At 46.7% G+C, this 19,677-nt stretch overlaps 1 protein-coding gene across 1 annotated transcript in view; it reads right to left on the bottom strand.

Moving 5' to 3' along the window:
• Window positions 1–19,345, bottom strand: part of TES (testin LIM domain protein) — a 40,199-nt gene extending 20,854 nt beyond the window's left edge. The window contains exons 1-2 of the mRNA XM_066591803.1: window positions 19,225–19,345; window positions 624–709 (exon numbers count right to left, since the gene is read on the bottom strand). Of these exons, the coding sequence (XP_066447900.1) occupies window positions 624–709; window positions 19,225–19,251 (113 nt within the window). The 5' untranslated portion in view covers window positions 19,252–19,345. The remainder of the gene's footprint in view (window positions 1–623; window positions 710–19,224) is intronic.
• Window positions 19,346–19,677: the final 332 nt, after the last annotated feature.

Here is a 19,677-nt window from a genome sequence, read left to right as displayed (position 1 = left end):
AAACAAAAAAAAAAACCATACACACACACGACAAAAAAAAAACCCTTTATGCTCCAACTCCCACCTGCCACCCCCTTAAGGAGTAAAAACGCCCCCAGGGGGCAATAACGCCCACATTGAGAACCACTGTTCTAGATGACCAACTAATGACAGACAACCAGTGTGAGAAACCAGTGGCTGGCAGCAAGTGATGTCAGGTCATTTATAAAGAAGGGAAGTTGGCTGCATATGAGAACTTTATATGTTTGAAGACGTATACTTGGATCGACCAAGCACGCATTTTAACTTTGTTAGGAAAGCTTTCTAATATAACAGCTTTAGTCAGAGAGCCAATACTTGAATAGAAAAGACCTCACAAAGTTAAATTACCATATGAAAAAAAAATTAAAAAAAGTTATAGTACGTCGAGTCCTACCTTTATTTGTTCTACCACAAGCATTAAAAAAAAAAAATTTCAACTGCAGATTAGATCAACTGAACATTGTGCATGGGCAAAGAAAATGAAAATTTGTCATGTACTACATCTACAAATGCAAGAAAAAGTTTAATTTGATTTCCATAGCGTTCCAATAATGGGGTTGATTGTAGATTCTAGCACAATGTATAGGACAAAGAATACCTACCTCCAGAAGTGAAGTTCAAATCCCTCACATTTGTCCTTGCATTTGAAGCAAGGAGCTCCAGACCCTTCTTCATGGCCTAATGTCAGCTGTAAAGAAAAAATAAAAAAAAGTTTATTATATACACACACACAGCATTACCAAAATACAGTGATTAAATTGTAAGTTTCTAAAAGTTGATGCCAGCTTTCCTAGTATGGAAATAATGCAATAGTTGTAAGGCACTCCAGACTATGGTCAGGCTCACGCGAAAGGGTCGGATTCCAATTGCAGGAGGCCCACAGCGGATTCCGGCTTTCAGCCCGGCTGGTCACCCTGCATACCCGATTTTTCTGTACTGCGGCTCGCCATCGGTCATGCGCAGTACAGTTTGTTTGTTTCCCAATGTATGCATTTCTCACGCCGTTAAGCAATAACGTGGGTACCTGCAACCCATACGCAATGATAACTGCGTATGGGCTGTGGGTCAGACGGCCTCCATTGACTTCAATAGAGGCGGTTTGTGGCAAAAATAGACCATGCTGCAATTTTTCTTCCATTTGTGGAATACGCAATTCGTATTGCGAGTGAAGGGGAAAAACAAAAATTGAAATATTGAAAGTTCATGTCTTTCAATGCTCACATTTTGACATGGATCCTCTGATCACAGATTCCTCATTTGGAATCCGTTCGTGAGAGACTCCTCTATAGGATGCATGTAGCATTTAGCTAATCATACAGACGATTGCTGGGCACAATTCTCTGTATTAGCAGAGTACCTTATGTAAGTGCTGCTCAATCATTAATCTACTATACTAAAAACAGCAGTGAAATCCCAATACTACTCAAATGTATTCCGTCAGTAAAGGGTTGAAGTCACAATTGGCCGTCAGGACCTTGAAGTTTACAAGAGCAGACTCCCACACAATGCTTATTTATCACTGTATTTACAATAGTTTTTTGGCCAGAATACATAGGAAAATATAGCGGTTCTGGCCTCTAAGAGAGATGAAATCCAGGCAGGCCTACCAAGCCCGCCGCGCTGCTCCACAACAGCTTTACACTATATACACCCAGCATATTACATGTTTTTACGGATTATAGCATCGTGCTTAAACGGAGGGGTCCAAGGAGATTTAAGAGCCATTTTCAGATGGGACAATCTAGGATTTTATCAGAGCCGTTGGCTCAGTTTACAAGCCGTACAGGATTAACTGGACCCATTATAGCAGGAAGCATTTAACAAGGTCTGTGTGTTTTTCCGACTGAAAAGGATAGGGCCATTAGATGTTTTATAGGATTGTTCCAGTGATAAAGTTGTAGCCGGTCTCCTTGTCGGTTACGTAGAACATACAGGAATGTACTGCAGTGAAGCCACAAAGTGAAGGACTAGAACAAGATGCAGTTTATAGGAGGATACAATCCCATTGTTAAGGTTGTGTTCCCATCTGCATCGGAGGCTCCGGCACACAGTCCTGGCCAACATAGTGCAGCATGTTACTCAGGAAACTTCTGGGGGCCCCGATGGAAGCCCGTACACTGCATTACACTCAATGGGGTCTGTGGGGCAGTTTGGCATAGGAGTGATCCATTTCTGGTTAGTGTGGTGCTTCCCGGTCCCCATGAATGTTAGGAATTATCCCAACTGTACAACCCCTACACAGAATTTAGTTCTAACCACCAGCTTATTTCTGTAGCTGCCCTCACAGCCATTCCAATGAATGGGCAACCTGCAAAACGTGGTGTCTAGTTTGACATCACAAGAACAGCTCGTCCTAGTGGCTTATGAAGGCTGAATACGGTAACTAAAATGGTCATAAATTGATAACTGTATTGCATACTTATTTATCTCATCTTGAGCAGTTTTAATTGATTTATCCTGAAGCGCCTCAATGGTCCTAACACCTCAAGATTGCATGCGACTGGCCCACAGGGGAGGTTCTAGATTTTCACTGTGGCCACGGCAAGATTGCTATATTTTAATCCTACTGGATGGCAATAGGATCATTGTAGTCCCACCTACTGAGTTACTAAATGTAGAAGATCCCCATCAGCTCTGTAAACCTCTCAAAAACTAGACAAGTTTCCTACATCAACATTAAAGTGTAATGGTCTTTTTTTAATGTACATAATAGGCAATTCTAAGCATTTTCTTGCAATATGTTTTACTAGCCTATTCTGTACATTTCCCTACTAAATACCTGTTTTGCCATACAGCTAGGAAGTCGGTAGTTCTGAGATATGGATAGTCAGTAGTTGATGGACAGGGGTTTGCCACTTCGGCCCCCCCATCCATCATCTGACTATCTGGCCTAGTCAGTTCAGGGGACTGGATGTAAGTGGTCAGGGCAGGAAATGGGAATGCTGGCTTTACTCCCATTTCAATCAATGAGAGCACCACACTTTTTACACTTCCTACTTCTCTTATGGCCAGGACTTCATTCCATATCCATAAGGAAGCAGGAAGGTGTAAGGCCTCATGTCCACAGGGAAATTCAGGCCCGCACGGATTCTCCATGCAGAATCGTGCAGCAGGTCCCTTCTTTCCCACATACATGAGGCCTTTAATTAGAAAATACCTTTCCGGACTCTGCGGGTCCAGTCAGTCACGGACGGATCGTTTTTTCTGCCTGGCGGATGTGCTCAGCACGCCAGCAGCATGCCACGCGCAAGCGCTGTGCACACTTTTTTTAAGCTACCGCTTTTCCACAGCACAACAGAAGCCACGGGAGCCGTCCGTGCGGGAACCCACAGAAGACGGAGCATGCTGCGGACGATTTCCTGCACGTGCGAGCCGCGCAGCAGGGAAGAATGACATCCACAGGTATTTAAATTACCTGCAGGTGTCCAATGATTCCCTACGGGCGCAAATCACGCGTGCGGGTCACCCGCACGGATTTGCTAAATCCATTTTGCTAGTGGACATTGGGCCTAAGAGAAGCATTGCACTCCCATTAATTTTAATGGTAGTGAAGTAGGCATTCCTACTTCTTTCATGACCAGCAATGACGATGAGCAATGGACCCCTGTCCATTAACTACTGATATTAACCTTGCTATGGAGTTTTTTTCCTCTTTTAAAAAGGTAGTTTAAGGCCAAAAATTTATGTTTTAAGTATTTTTTATGGAGTTTACCACATTATTGCGACTTTTTTTTAACCCCTTAGCAACCACCCTATAGTGTTTTTTTACATCCTGACTAAGTGGGCTTTAATCCCCAACGACGTAAAAACATGCTTCCTCTGGGGATTAAAGCCCTGCGGGCTCTGGATGTGACAGCTTCAGGAAGTACCTGACAGCCTGGAGCGGTCATGGGGGTGCACCGGGAAGTGTCCCCGCCCCCACGATCGCTTGTAGCTTACACATTAGCAGTTGTTCAAGTGAATGGTGGCGGAGTGGGATTGTACCAACTGCCCGCCTCCATTCACAATAAACAGGCAGTCGCTCAAACACTGAGTGGCTCCTGTTTACACAGGCCAATAGTCACTTGTTCTTTAGTTCTGCTAAAAACCAAGTGACTGATAAGTGAGTGATTTCTCGTTCAGCGCCCGGTCGGCAGCCGCATGTACACAAGATAATCAATACCCGAATTTGTCGTTTCCAGCGAGAATTCGAGCGATAACTGCTCCATGTAAAGTGCTCTTTAGCAACCAGTGACCCTGCGTATCTGTCATTCTCCGGCTTCTCTGTACTGCAAATGGTCCGCACTGGTTTTTTTTGACCACCTGCTTTGCCCGTGACCTTTCAGCAATGTTAATTGTGGAAGGGCCACGGATTGGACAGCTTCCATTGACTTCAATGGAAGCCGTCCACATGGAACCCGCTCAAAAATGGAGCATGCTGCGATTTTTCATCCACGAGCGGAAACCGCAATTGTTTTCTGCTCATGATCACGAAGAATCACTTTTCCATAGCATGCTATTGGCGAGCAGCATTTGCTGTGGAATCCGGAGGCAAATGCCCGCCACGGATTCCGCAATTCAAATCCGCCCGTGTGCAGGGGGTTTAAGTTGTGCATCTATTTATTATGTGCAAATTGTTACAGGCAGAGTAGGTTATTTATAAGAGAGAAAGGAACAAAAAGAAAAATCCTCCAGTGCAAATCACAGCACATGTCTAAGAAATGGTAAAACAAAGCACACAGCCAAGACAGCAGGAAGGTTTCAAGTTACTTGGTTTGCCTTCATAATCTTAAAATATATAAGCAAGAGTATGTAGCCAAATACCTTCCCCAGTAACCAGATATCAAAATCACTGAAGTAAAACCTCACTAGAAAGCCACCCCCCCCCCCCCAATCCTATAGTCTTCTCTGCTTGTGGACCATGTATGACATCAAGGATTATTTGGTGGGCAAAATAACAGCGAACTATCTTAGGTGACCGATGACAAAACAGTTCTTAGAGGGAAAGGTCAGAAGCAGCAGGCTTCTCGTCAAATATATGGCCAGAAGATTTTCTTTGAAAGGATGGTGCTGGAACTTCAGGCGCCTGGTGTGTGTTCCTGCACTGTGCGGCGGGCGCATTACATTCTCTTTCCCCACCACTCCTGTCGAATTTTTAAGCATATGGCCGAATGCCCACGGCCGGGTCGGATTCAGACTGCGAAATCTTGCAGCGGAATCAGACCCAGTGCCCAGCCAGAGACCCACATATGTACCTGTCCAGATCCACAGCAGTTTTACAATTGACATTTTAGAATCACTGCAGATCAGACGGCTTCCATTGACTGCAATAGAAGCGGTCCTTGTGATTTCCCGCACCACAGAGCATGCTGCCTATATTGTATACATGTTTATTTACACTACTGATCAATATATTTATCAATGACCTGATAGAGAGACTCCACAGTAAAATATCAATATTTGCAGACGATATGCGGCTACAAAAGGACCCAGATAAACTAGGGGATTGGGTACAGAAATGGCAAATGAAGTCCAATATTGATAAGTGTAAGGTTATGCACATGGGCAGGAGAAATGGATGTCACCAATATACACTAAATGGGGTAATGCTAGGGAAAAGTGAGATGGAAAAAGACCTGGGTGTACTAGTGGACTGTAGACTAAACTGGAGTAACCAATGCCAGTCAGCTGCTGCAAAAGCAAATAAAGGCTTGGGGTGCATTAAAAGAGGCATAGGGGCGAGGGATGAAAACATTATTCTTCCACTATACAAGGCACTTGTCAGGCCTCACATGGAATACATTGTACAGTTCTAGACACCGATGCTCAGGAGAGATGTTACAGTGCTTGAAAGGGTTAAAAAGGGAAACTAAATTAATAAACTGAATGAGGAAAAAAAAATAAAATAAAAAAAACAAAAAAAAACACACCTCTCCACCTAGCGCTAGCTTCATCAGAGGGCAGAAAACCACTCTAACCACTGTAATTTCAGTGACTCGCAGACCCCCATAAAATAGAATTGCATGCCATGTAGTATTCTCTTTCAGAACGCTTTCACACACACAGAATTATTACGCAAGAATGTTGTGAAATTTGTGTTCCTGAGGAATATTGAGCATCCAACTCTGCACAGCCAAATGCAGAATTCCACATCAGAATCAGATTCTGCAGTGTTAATCCAGACTAACTCCATCTGTGTGAAACCACCCTTACTGCCCTTTCCTAATTCGCATTGTAAGGAAAATACTCAATTTCTCCCATTTTTATTTCAGGCAAGTTATTGTGGACCTGTTCCCTCCCCTGTCTCCCCCCCCTGTGCCCGTCTTGGTCCTCAGAGCCATTACAGAGTATAAAACAGTGCTACCAGGTTATTACCAGCTCTCGCTGAGAATAACGGGGGATATTTTTTTAAGGCCAATTTCACACAGGCAAGTGTGATATCGGACCAAGGAACATGCATGGTTTTAAAATGAAAACTGCCTCAGATTGCTTCTGGGAAATTGAGATCTTCAGACGCGTTAAAGGATCGCAAGTGTTTCTTATTGATTTCAATGTGAAACGTCGCACTCACATGCACATCACGCAGCATGCAAATGCCATGCCAAGTCTTTTAAAGTCCCATTGGGTATTGTATCTTGACACCACTGGAAGCAAGGAATTTGACAGGGGGAATACCCCTCTCACACCCCTAGCTCCCGATAGGGCCAAGGCTGGCAGGTCCTAGTAGGACAGTGTGAATAGATGTGTGCGTTCTGTGCAAATTTATTCTTAGGCTTACATTATTAGCTATAAATGCTGCTGTAAGTGCTCCTGCACTGGCGTGCCGCCGGACACCACTGTCTGTCCCCCCCATTCCTGTCGCCTCGCTGCAGGCGTCGGTATGTGGAAGTTGGGGGTGGAGGTGCCTGTTGTCAAGCACCTCCAGTGGCGCATGAACATCGGGTTTAGGACGCTTTTGGCTGAAGCCGGGTTTCGTCGTCTTGTGCCTCAGTGTCTAGGAAGACCGTGGGAGGTCTGGCTGTGCGTTTGAATGAGCCCCCACTGCATGTCTTTGCTGTCAACTTCTAGTGCCCTACCAGGACCTATGTGCCAGGCTGTGCCACCCCCTGTCAATCTTGACTCCACCAGCACTTTCTGGTGGCGTCATGATACAATACCGTCCCATTAAAAACAATGGGTAAAGCTTTCTGAGGGAACGCCACGGGAAAAAAAATAAAGAAAAATTTGCTTATTAGCCAATTTAAAAGAATGGAGTTCATATCCACACGAGTTTTGTGCGTCCCGCAGCACAAGAGGTTCTCACCAGTGTGAATAAGCCCTTAGACTGGCATTTCATACGCCCGCATTAATTCACAATCAGTTGCAGTAGAATACAGCCAAATAAACTTGGCACATCTCTGGCTACCATTGTGCCAGAGACGGAAATCTACACCTGTTATGAGAAGCTGTAAGTCTGCGGCATAAATAAATATAGTTTATAGTTATAGTAAGGTCGGTTTCACGTCTGCGTCGGAACCTCCTACCAGAGGTTCCATCACCAAAAAAAAAACCCACACAAAATACAAACTACTAGCACAAACTGCATAGTACATTTCTGTCCAAGATGGCAGGATGTAGATAAAGAATGTGGCATGCATCCTTGACTTCCCCAAATCTGTAGCGGACAATAGTTCTGTATAGAGTTAGACCCTTCGAGCTCTGATCACATACAGGCCATGCATAAGATTTTCACCGCCCTGCTCACCATATATCACATGTATGTGTTCAACAAGCTCCTCCAATTGTAAAACAGAACGCTGAGCTCATTGTGAATCTTTTATTCTGCAAAAAGGACGGACGATGAGCTTCATCGCTCATCGTTCAGTTTAAACGACAGCCGTTTACACTGTCGCCGTGTTATCTCAATGGAGAGGGTCGGGGTAGTGAGAGGAGAGAAATCTCCTGCTGGCCGCTCTGTGTGCAAGACAGCTTTGCTAGTTTCCGTGCAGGCGCATGGGAGCGCGGAGACACAGGAACAAGTGTCGGGCATCGTTTGCCCAACATTCATCCCGTGTAAATGGAGCTTTAGTAAATGAGAACGAAAAATTAAGTATAAGCGAACACATTATTCATCGTTGGCCGCGTTTACACCATCATTCAAATTCGAACAATCCAGCAATTTTTTGGAATGCTAATCATTCATTGAAAGAGTACCCCAAGCGTTGCCATCCTATTGTAATTTCATAAAGGGGGTCCTATCTGAGATATTCATGGCATATCCGATAGATTAGGATCCCGTAGGTGGGACTCACATCCATCTCTGGGCCCCAACGTCCCCAGCGCAGGCAGCGCTATGCGGTTTCTGCAGAAGTCACGGAAACAGCGTGACTCCCACTGACTTCTATGGGAAGTTATTGTAGTGGCCCAGAGTTAACGGGGCCCCTCCATAAGGGTGCCCACCCACTAGCGTTTTTTTACTGCGAAATTTGCAGCGTTTTTTTTTTTTCTGCAGGGGTCTTTGGGCTATGGGACATGCAAAGCTAAAAATCGCGATTTTGCGCGATCACGATTTTTACATTACAAGTCCCATAGACCCCCTGCAGAAAAAAAAACCCTGCGAATTTTGCAGTGAAAAAAAAACGCCAGTGGGAGGGCGCCCTAAGTGTGAATGCATTTGTCTTGTGCCTATGAATTGTCAGTGTCTTCTATGTTGCATGAATTTGATGTGCACTGCACATCTGCAGCAGTAAAGGCGTTAATGTCTGGGTTATGTCTGGAAAATGTATCTTGTTGTGCATCCAGTGACAGTGTAATATATAGGCGATTGCAAGGTGTATGCAAGAGTCCGTCCTTAGTCTGGGAAATTGGAGAAACTTGGAGTGGTTAGAAGAAACTGCACCTTGTCCTACAAGGGACCCCAGGATTGAAGAGGCCGGGCAAATGCCTTGTGTGTGCCCTGAGCCCAATTCCCTTGGAGGACAGAGAGTGTGAGGAACAGCCATGCAGTGTTAAGTGCCCGTCTATCAATCAAATGTGAGTGTTGACCGGTAGAGAGTGAAGGAGATTGGTCGGGAACAGAACCCCACAGATAACTTAGACTGTGGATTTGTCTGTCATGGTGAGAATCCTCCCCGTTACACCACTTTGTGTTCTGCACCATTTTCCTGTTGGGGTGTGTATTCTACTGTTGGACTGTAAATAATTTTCCTCACGTAAACGAGCAGGAGGGAAGACGGTGGCGTCACGAGTGACAAAAAGGACATTCAGGTAAACCACTACTTGGGTTACCCCGTGAAACTCCCCCAGCAGTAATTTGAACAGGTTCCATGCTTCCCCCAAGGGAAGAGATGGTAGAGCCTTGTGACAATGCCACCATATACCCTGCTATCTCCTTGGCAGTCAGCCCGCTCCTCGGACGCTGCATTATAAAACCAGCATAGCACCTCGCTCAGTTGTTTCTGGAAGTGCTGACCACTGCATGCAGTCAGCCCAAAGACCAGAACTAGATATAAATGCAGGTCCCGGAGGTGGGACCCACAGCTATCAAAAAAATAAAAAATAAATAAAAGGCTCAGAAGGGAGTTACCAGCAATCAGACAAGCACTGATCACATACTGAGTCATGGTAAGTCACTAGTATCAAGCGCTGGACTCTTGAATATATTTGTACAGTTTACAAACGGAGGCCTTGTATTAGCGGCACAATTACTTTCCACTAACATTTTCTGTTTGCATCATTTGTTCTTGTAAAACTGTCAAAAAAAAAAACCACACGACATTTGTTGGAGTGCCTTTGCTGTAAAGGGTCAAAGTAACATAAGAGTTTAAGGCCTAATTCCCACAGGCGGATTTCCGCCGCGTATCGCGTGGCGGGAGTCTGCAGCGTTGCCCCGCAGCTATTAGGTTCTATTGAACCTAATAGTGCAATGCTCACGGTGTGGAATTCCACAGCGTGAAATTACCCGTAATCACACGCGGCATGCTCTATTTGCCGCAGGCGGACGGCTTCCATGGCAGTCAATAGAAGCCATCCGTCATGCTATCTTCCGATGAAGCACAGCGGTAGATAGCGCGAAAATGCTTCCCTGCCCCCGACACCTGCATCACATGACCGCGCCGTCGCGGATTGCGGGACATCGGTCAGTGGGTATGGTGTCTCTGGGGGGGGGAGGGACCGTGACTGTCTCCGCTGCGGAGCCCGTCACGGCCATGGGCACTAGGCCTATGATTATCGGTTTTATTATAGATGCTTGACAATTAATGTTCATTTTTAAGTTAGCAAATAATTAACATAACACCGGACGGCACACCAGAAAATACCCAAGTAGGAGTTTTTGGTACAACTTATTTCTTTCGTCTCTAGAAGATTTAGAGTCTGGCATATAATGATTTGTAAAAGGAAGGTCATTAATTAGGCCATGTGTCCATACACAAATGGCACAATTCATGAGAAGGATAGATATGCAAGCAGTCAGAAAGACGGGAATGGGAAAATATTTTGTAGTCAAGACAACACTAATATTCCTATTTACACAATAGAAGCCACAACTGATCTCCCACTATGAACATTTTAAAGGCCCATGCCTGCAAAGAAAAAAAGTTTACCCATGCCACTGCCCCCATCCGATTGTCATATCTGGTGTTGGACGTGGAGGTGTCGGCACCATTGTACATGGTAAGTTTTCCCTTGCTGAGAAAACCACTTTAAAGTTTGTCCATTTGTAAACTATTGATGGCCTATCCATGAAATTTGCCACCAGCAGAGGGGTCCACCCAGGTCCCCCATCAGTCAGCTGTTCGTCAAGCTAGTGTGCACCAAGCAGACAACGCCTTTACCACCGCAGTGGCCAGGCTTGGTATTACAAGAAAGTTTCCACTGAGTTGAATGGGATCGTCACCTGTAACACAAAGTTGGGCTCCATTATTGGCTGTGGCCTGTGACATCCTGTAAAAGGGACATCAGAGGGGAGACCAGGAGCAGAGTCTTGGGACACAGTGGGAAGCTGATTGTACATAGTCTACAACTCAAAAAAAACCAAAAACCTTTAGGCTGCCTTCACACTGGCGTGAAGAGAAAAAATAAAAATCACACGAGTAGTGTACGTTGCAAGACGCACAAATATGAACCCCATTTTTATGAATCAGATCACACATAAGTGACGTTTTTCTGCATTGCACGGTGATGCAGGAAACAAATCGCAGCGTGTTCTATCTTTCTGCATACTCTTGCATCGCAGCGCCCATTGTTTTCAAGGGGGCCAGCGGCAGCATCACCAGGTCTCCCATTGTCTGCAGGAGGATTGCTTCTTCCCCGAAGTGATGCGAGGCTGTTTTGACATGAAAACTCCTCCCATCCTCAGGAAATTCATATGGTGGAGAGCGCAATATGGGGGCAGGATAAATGGGCCATATCATGCTGGCTAGTGAGAAGTTCTCCTTGGGGTACTTTACACACAGCGGAAATGGTGTAGAATTTCTGCAGCACTTTCACATTCAAAACAAAGTCACGTCATTGGTGCGGATATAGACCTAAAAATCAGATGTGGATCAGCAGTCGATTTCAGAAGAGACAGCGCTCCCCTCACCTCTGAAGTCTTTGCACTGACAGTGCACCCCGGCACCCTCTAGTGAACGCAGTGCCTCTGGTCAGGTGATGTCCGTGTAGCCATGTTCACACTGAGGATACAGACAGGGGTTCAAGGCCCAATGGCCCTTTTAGACAGGCCGACAGCTGTTTAACTGACTGCACGGGTGCTAACATCACCAAGGTCATCAGCACTCATGCAGAGCATTTACACTGAAAGACTTCTTGCTCAGCGTTTAACCTTTTAGGCCTCATGTCCACGGGCAAAAGAAGAATTAAAATCCGCAGCGGATTTTAACTCTTCTCCTGCCTGCGGATCCGCATCCCACAGGGATGCATTGAGCACCCAGCGGGTAGATAAATACCCGCGGATGGTCAATAAAAGTGATTTAAAAAAAAAAAAAAATAGAGCATGAAAAAAATCTGGACCATGCTCCATTTTCGTGCGGGTCTCCCACGGGGACGGCTCCCGCAGGCTTCTATTGAAGCCTATGGAAGCCGTCCAGATCCGCAGGAGACCAAAATCGGAATTTACTCACCTGCTCCGGATCTTCCCTTCGCCGCGGCTTCCTCTTCTCTCCGTCGAGGCCGGATCTTTTTTCTTCGGGCCGGCGCATGCGCGGGGCACGCAACCGACGTGCCCTGCACATCCGCCGGGCCGCGCCCGCGACGGAGAGAAGATGAAGCCGCAGCGAAGGGAAGATCCGGAGCGGGCGAGAGGTGAGTTAATTCTTATTTTCAGCCCTCATGTCCGCGGGGCAGGAGGGACCCGCTACGGATTCTCCATGGAGAATCCGTAGCAGGCCTGATTTTCCCTGTGGACATGAGGCCTTAAGGCCTCATGTCGACAGCATAATTCTAATTTAAAATCCGCAGTGTTTTTCCTGCACGCGGATCCGCGCCCCATAGGGATGCATTGGACACCTGCAGGTAAGTAAATACCTGCGGATGTCATTTTTCCCTTCAACCGCGGATCTGCATGCGGGAAAAAATCCAGACATGCTCCATTTTAGTGCGGGTCTCCCGCGGGGACGGCTCCCGCAGCCTTCTATTGAAGCCTATGGAAGCAGTCCGGATCCGCGGAACACCCGTACCAGAATTAAAACTCACCTCTCTGGACGCTGCGGTTCTTCCTACCTTCGCAGCTGGATCTTCCTTCTTCGGCCTGGCGGCTGTGCCCGGCGTATGCGTGCGGCACACTGCCGGTGTGCCGAGCACATCCGCCGGGCCGAAGAAAGAAGGAAGATCCACAGCGTCCGGAGAGGTGAGTTTATTCTTATTTTTTTGCCTCATGTCCGCGGGGCAGGAGGGACCTGCTACGGATTCTCCATGAAGAATCCGCAGTGGGCCCGATTTTCCCCGTGGACACGAGGACTTAAGGCCTCATGTCCATGGCACGCTAGAAATCCAGCCCTGCCCGTGGCCTGTGAGCCCAGCTTACCTGCATTACCCAGAAGAGGTATCTGAACAGATCCCTCCATTTCCAGGTTCACTGTACTGCGCATGATCCTCACAACTCACCGTCAGGCTGGGTTCACACAGAGCGGATTTGCCGCGGAAATTCCGTCCTGAATCTCACTGCGGCAAATCCGCCTGTGGCGACTAATCCCAGGATTAGCCAGCCATGTGGATGAAATTTGTCAAAAATCTGGTCCGCACGCGACAGAGTCGGCGCTGCGGCGTGGGCTCCCCAGCCGCAGCATATCCATTTTATTTCTTTTCCCATTGCGGGCAGCGTTCCCATAGAGAGCAGCGCGGCCGCTACGGAAAAAGCATGCGGCTAAGTTACTCCAAAGCCCGCGGCAAAGTGCTGCAGGTTTTGAAGCTGTGCTTTCCTGGCGGAAATCTTGCGGTTTTCCGCTGCGGCAAAACCACGAGATTTTCGTCAGGATTCTGTCCTGTGAGAACCCAGCCAATGCTTCCTGGAGGTGGGATTTATGAACTCCCTGACCAGGAAGCACTGGCTGAAGGCTACAAACAAGTGCGCTTTTTAGGTAATGTATTGTTTTTTTATTATAATGTGGGTAGGGCTTATTTTTCAAGCCCCCCATCCCCTTCTCTGAAAATCCCAGCAAAGGAGCGCCACAAAAACAAAAAACACCCCGTTCACCTCTTTATCGCCGTGAGGAAATGCAGTGATGTCACACAGAACACAGCTGCTATATTGCTACGATGTGAAAGAGGCCTTCCTGTCCAGACAGATTCATGTAAATTTATGGCCATTCCTGGATAAGTGAATTCTGATCGATCCGAACACAAAATTAATTTCTTGTTGATTAAAGGGGTTGTCTCTCTCATTTCCAGAAAACATCCCTTTAAGGGCTCTCTCACACAAGCATTTTTTTTTGCAGCACACTGCGTGCTTATCTCCCATGCAGGAGTACTTGCTGTAAGAGCCCCAATAGGGCAGACAATAGCAGAACAAACTGAGGAGTACTTCCTACGTTTTACTACATGCAGCTGTAGTGTAGGGGTGTAGTCCAGTTATTGGACAACCCCTTTAAGCGACTAATAAACGGATGTCTAATGGCTCAAACTCTGTTTATTGTTTGATTCTTCTGCTTGAAAACATGATTATACACCAGTGACAAAGTGCAGCCGGCTCTGGTAACAATTACACATCGTAACAATTTGACAAATAGGTAAAGTGTAATTATGTTTGTATGCTGAAAAACTAGAAGAAAAATAAAACAAAAAACCCATTAAAGTTTAAAAATAGCAGCTGGTCAAGAGTCCTGGGAGCGAGCGAAGGTACATCAGCTCTCCAGAACGATATCCAGAGCCACTTGGAGCTTTCATCTTCTTCATTTGAGAGCTGCACTTAACATGATTTACAACATCAATTGAGAAGACACAGCTTCTTGCCATACATAGTCAAAGTCAGGAAAATCGCAGATATTACATTACCAGCACAGTCTAATAGAACTGCTCATTTTAGCTAAATTTCACCAGTAAGTGGATTTTCCAATAAAAACAAAAAAAAAATCTCTAAAGGAACAGGCAGAATGTCCATGAACAGGCCAGAGACTTCAGGGCTCCTTGAGTTCAGGACCCCCGGCTCACGGACAGCCCACAACTGGTAGAGCAGAGCATTACGTGTGGCTTCTATCACTAGTGCTGTACCAGAGGACCTCATTCCTTCCTGCAGTTATCTGAAGCAGTTAGTCATTTCCTGTGTGTGTCTCCTGGGTGCGGACCTACCAGCTACTTAGTCACAATACTATGTACAAGACTGCCACAAAGTGCTTCTTACACACCGCACAATGTACTCTGGACTAACAGATGAGTGGGAGTCAGGGGAACAGAACTGCCAGATTAGCAGTTTCTATACTCCCGGCTGCAGCATATAAAAGGGGTATTACCACACCAGTTATGATTGTCCGAGGTAGGATTAACCCTTTAAGCTGCTGGCACACATTACATTAAAGGGTATTCCCAAAACTGACTCATCAACTATCCATATAATAGGTGATAAACGCCTGATCGGCAGGGGCTCACTGCTGGGATTCCCACAATTCCTGAGAACAGGGGCAAAATCTGACTGTTCTCAGTGAGAGAAACCAAGTAGTCTTGTAGATATGATACCTTTCCATGGCTGACAAAAATACATGATGTCATAGCGAGCTTCCGTACCTGCTTGGGGCTCATTCACACAACTGTATGCGTTAAACGCTGGGGAGAAGGTGTGTGACTGTGTGATGCCCGCTACCACTGTGTGTGGCAGCGAGTGCACTGAGCATGGCCACATATCCCACGCCGTCATGTGCAGTGTGATTTTTTTATTTTAACCCCTTCCCGCTCCAGGGCGCAAGTTTACGCCCTGGCACCGGGGTACTTCCCGCAACAGGACATAAACTTACGTCCTGGGGATAGCGCGGGATCACTTATGATGCAACAGCAGGGGAGCTTCGGAGATGCGCCCCCCCCCCCCCCCCCCGCTGTTAACCCCTTCCCTGCCGCGATCTATGTAGATCACGGCATGGGAAGGGTTCACAGAGGGAGCACGCTCCCTCTGTGACATCACCGGGCTCTCGCGATATAATCGCAGAGAGCCCGGCTGGTTGCCATAGCAAAAGGATGCCAGATACTGGCGTCCTGTATTGCCATAGCCTGTGATCGCTGTATAAGTGATAAGGCAAGGCAGGGCAGCAGCCCTGCCATGCCTTATCACAGCAATCATTAGTGCTGTACTTTAAGTCCCCCAGAGGGACACAAATTGTGTAAAAAAAATTATAAAAATGAATAAAAAAAATGTAAAAAAATATAACAGAAAAAACCCTTATGCTTTTTCTCATATTAGCATAAAAAAAAATTAAAATCCCACATATTTGGTATTGTCTCATCCGTAATGATGCATACAATAAGTTGCACATGCTTTTGACTGTGCACGGAAAAAAGCAAAAAGCTACAAAACTGCTAAAAATTAGCATTTTGCCTCCCTAAAAACACAATAAAAGTGATCAAAAAAGCCATATATACCCCAAAATGTTACCAATAAAAACTACAGCTCGTCCCGCAAAAAATAAGCCCTCACAGAACTCTCTGCATGGGAAAATAAAAAAGTTACAGGACTTTGAATGCAGCGATTTAGAAAAAAAAAAATTCCAAAAAGGGGTTTTATTGCAGAAAAGTAGAAAAAAAAACCTAAAAAAAAAAAAAAAAAAAAGGAAGAATTTTGGTATTGTTGTAACCGTACCGTCACACAGTAAAAAATGGATTGGGTCATTTATGCTGCATGATTAACACTGTAAGGCCGGCTTCACACGAGCGTGACGGGCTCCGCCGCGGAATATTCCGTCACGGCGCCCCCCAGAGACCCCATACCTACCAGCGGAAGATAGCGTGAAGAGGCTTCCCCGCCCACCGCCGTCGCGTCATGTGACACGCCCACCGCGTCACATGACGCGGCGGCAGTAGGCGGGAAAGCGTTTTCACGCTATCTTCCGCTGTGTTACAGCGGGAGATAGCGTGAACGGACGGCTTCCATTGACTGCAATGGAAGCCGTCAGCGCGTACACCAGCGGCAAATAGAGCATGCTGTGGGTGAGGACGGGTGTTTTCACGGTGCGAAATTCCGCGGTGGAATTCCGCATCGTGAGCATTGTGCTATTAGGTTCAATAGAACCTAATAGCAGCGGGCAACGCAGCGGATTTTCGCCGCGAATTACGCGGCGTAAATCTGTTCGTGGGAAGGAGGCCTAAGACAAAGAAAAAAAAATAAAAATCTATGGCAAAATTGATGCCTTTTCTCTCCCTGCTATCATAAAAAAAAATAAAGTTTTACAATATAGTCAATGTACCCAAAAGTAGCACCGATAAAAACTACAGTTCGCCACGCAAAAAACAAGCCCTTATACGCCCGCATCGACAGAAAAATAAAAAAGTTATGGCTTTTGAAAAATGAAGAAAATCCGCCAAAAATCGTTGCGTCCTTAAGCCCAAAATAGGCCATGTCATTAAGGGGTTAAAATTCTGTTTTGTAGCGGGGTTGCATATTGCATTGTCACCCAAATGCAACGCATTGTGCATGGACAGCGTTGCATGCACAACCCGTAGAGAAGAATAGGGCTCACACTGCGTGGTATGCATGCATCTACATGCTAATGTGAATGGATCAATAAAAATCCATATACTTTCATTGGCACTCTTCACTGCGCATCACGGGCTGTGCATCGCGGGTGTAATATGCGCCAAAAATCACGCTTGTATGAATGAGCTCTTAGCGTTCTCTCTCAGGCTTAATGGAGAACAGGGACCCCATGTCTTCCTCTCCTCTTCATTGCCCCCTGGAGACTGAATGAAGTGGCGGTTGAGCCCATGTGGTACCACTCCATTCACTTCAATGGGACTACCGGAGATAACAGTGCTTGTACTCTGCCACTGAGGTGAATGGAGCAGCACTCAACTACTGCGGCATCTAATCTCCATGTCACTACCGTGGGGCAGCAATGGGGGACATGCGACCCCTGTTCTGCAGGATTGGTGGGGATTTCAGCAGTGAGACCCCCACTGATCAGACTTTAGAGAGTCAATGTTGGGTAAACCCCTTAAACCCATCTGACTAAGTAATATAGGGGTCTGTTGAATCTCCCTGGATGGCAGGTGAGAAAAGGATCAGGCATGCTGGCTTTCACCAGGCACCATGAATAGGGTGGGGGGTGGGTCTGAGTGACAGCAACTAAAATTAAAGGGGTTGTCTCGCGGCAGCAAGTGGGGTTATACACTTCTGTATGGCCATATTAATGCACTTTGTAATATACATCGTGCATTAAATATGAGCCATACAGAAGTTATTCACTTACCTTCCCTGCGCTGGCGTCCCCGTCTCCATGGCTCCGTCTAACTTCAGCGTCTCCTCGCCCGATTAGACGCGCTTGCGCAGAAGGGTCTTCTGCCTTCGTGTCTGTCCGGCAGCAGCGGTGTTCCGGCTCCGCCCCCTTCGACACGTCATCGCGTAGCTCCGCCCCGACACGTGTGCCGATTCCAGCCAATCAGGAGGCTGGAATCGGCAACGTAACGGGGCGGAGCTACACGATGACGCGTAGAAGGGGGCGGAGCCGGAATGCCGCTGCTGCCGGACAGACACGAAGGCAGAAGACCCTTCTGCGCAAGCGCGTCTAATCGGGCGAGGAGACGCTGAAGTTAAACGGAGCCATGGAGACGGGGACGCCAGCGCAGGGAAGGTGAGTATATAACTTCTGTATGGCACATATTTCATGCACGATGTCTATTACAAAGTGCATTAATATGGCCATACAGAAGTGCTGAACCCCACTTGCTGCCGCGAGACAACCCCTTTAAGACCATACAGATTACCATGTGGATGAGACGTTAAATCTTCATAGCCCTTATTTAAGTAGATCAGTGTCATTCAGAAATAACATTGCGATGAGAATGATCGCTTCCAGCCAACATGGGCTTTTTAAAATGTTTTTAGTTACATTTAAAACTGCTTCTGGTTAACTTCCATTCAGAATTAGTTCATCGAATGGTGGAGTTGGAAGGGACCTCCAGGGTCATCTGGTTCAACCCCCTGGTCAATGCAGGATTCACTAAATCATCCCTGACAGATATTTTTCCAGCCTTTGTTTGAAGACTTCCATTGAAGGATAACTCACTACCTCCCGTGGTAACCTGTTCCACTCATTGATCACCCTCACTGTCAGAAAGTTTTTTCTAATACCTACTTTGTGTCTCCTCCCTTTCAGTTTCATCCCATTGCTTCTAGTCTTTCCTTGTACAAATGAGAATAGGGCTGATCCCTCTGCATTGTGACAGTCCTTCAGATATTTGGCCCAGTACCTCTGTAGGGCCACATGGAATATGGCAATCTGCAGTCAATTTAAGCTTTAAAAAAAATTAAAAGTGCATTTCTCCCCCCCCCAAAAAAAGTTACTTTACTACCAGCTAATTCGGATGTACTAAGAATAAAGTGTCGCGCGGCGTCCTGACAACACAACATCACACTGCAGGCGTCGCCCGCCCTGCCAAAACTTCCTACAAGTAGAGTCCCGGCGGCGGAAGGGTTACAGGCGTGCAGCTACAGCAGAGCGCTGATCAATAACCCCGCATTACTACTGGGAGACGGCGGGACGTGTGCGCAGAGCGAGGGCTTCACCTGCAGCGGGACGGTCACCAGGTGTGAACGCGCCCCGCACTCACCTTCTTCACTTTGTTCTCCAGCTCCATGCTCGCTCAGCGGACACACCGTACAAGTTGCCGGCTCTCCCCGCAGCTGTCCGTACTGCAGCCGCCCCCGTAGGATAAAGGACCTATAGTGACGTCAGCCCCACGTGACTAGTGTGGGCGGAGCCACGTTGCTCTTCTGGCAGCTCCTGAGCAGGTAGTGGAGGTCTGCGGACCCCGGAGGACTGTATGTGTGCAGCCACCGCACCAGCTGGGAGTTGTAGTGTTCACACAGCCTGTATGTGGGGGGGCCATCTGCAACCCTGGCATAAGGGCGCATTCACACGGGCCAGAAAAACATGACAGTTTTGCGCATTGCGAGACGCAGAAAACACGCGCTAAAGTCCAAGCAATTATTTGCAATTATGTTTTTACACCGGCGATTTTTCTCTCTGAGCGCGGGAACAGATCGTAGTGCGTCCTATTGTT

Source organism: Eleutherodactylus coqui, chromosome 2 (genome assembly GCF_035609145.1).
Source record: "Eleutherodactylus coqui strain aEleCoq1 chromosome 2, aEleCoq1.hap1, whole genome shotgun sequence".
In the NCBI taxonomy this organism is placed as follows: domain Eukaryota; kingdom Metazoa; phylum Chordata; class Amphibia; order Anura; family Eleutherodactylidae; genus Eleutherodactylus; species Eleutherodactylus coqui.
Note: the sequence above shows the minus strand (reverse complement) of the source record. Positions and strands in the feature narration are given on the sequence as shown.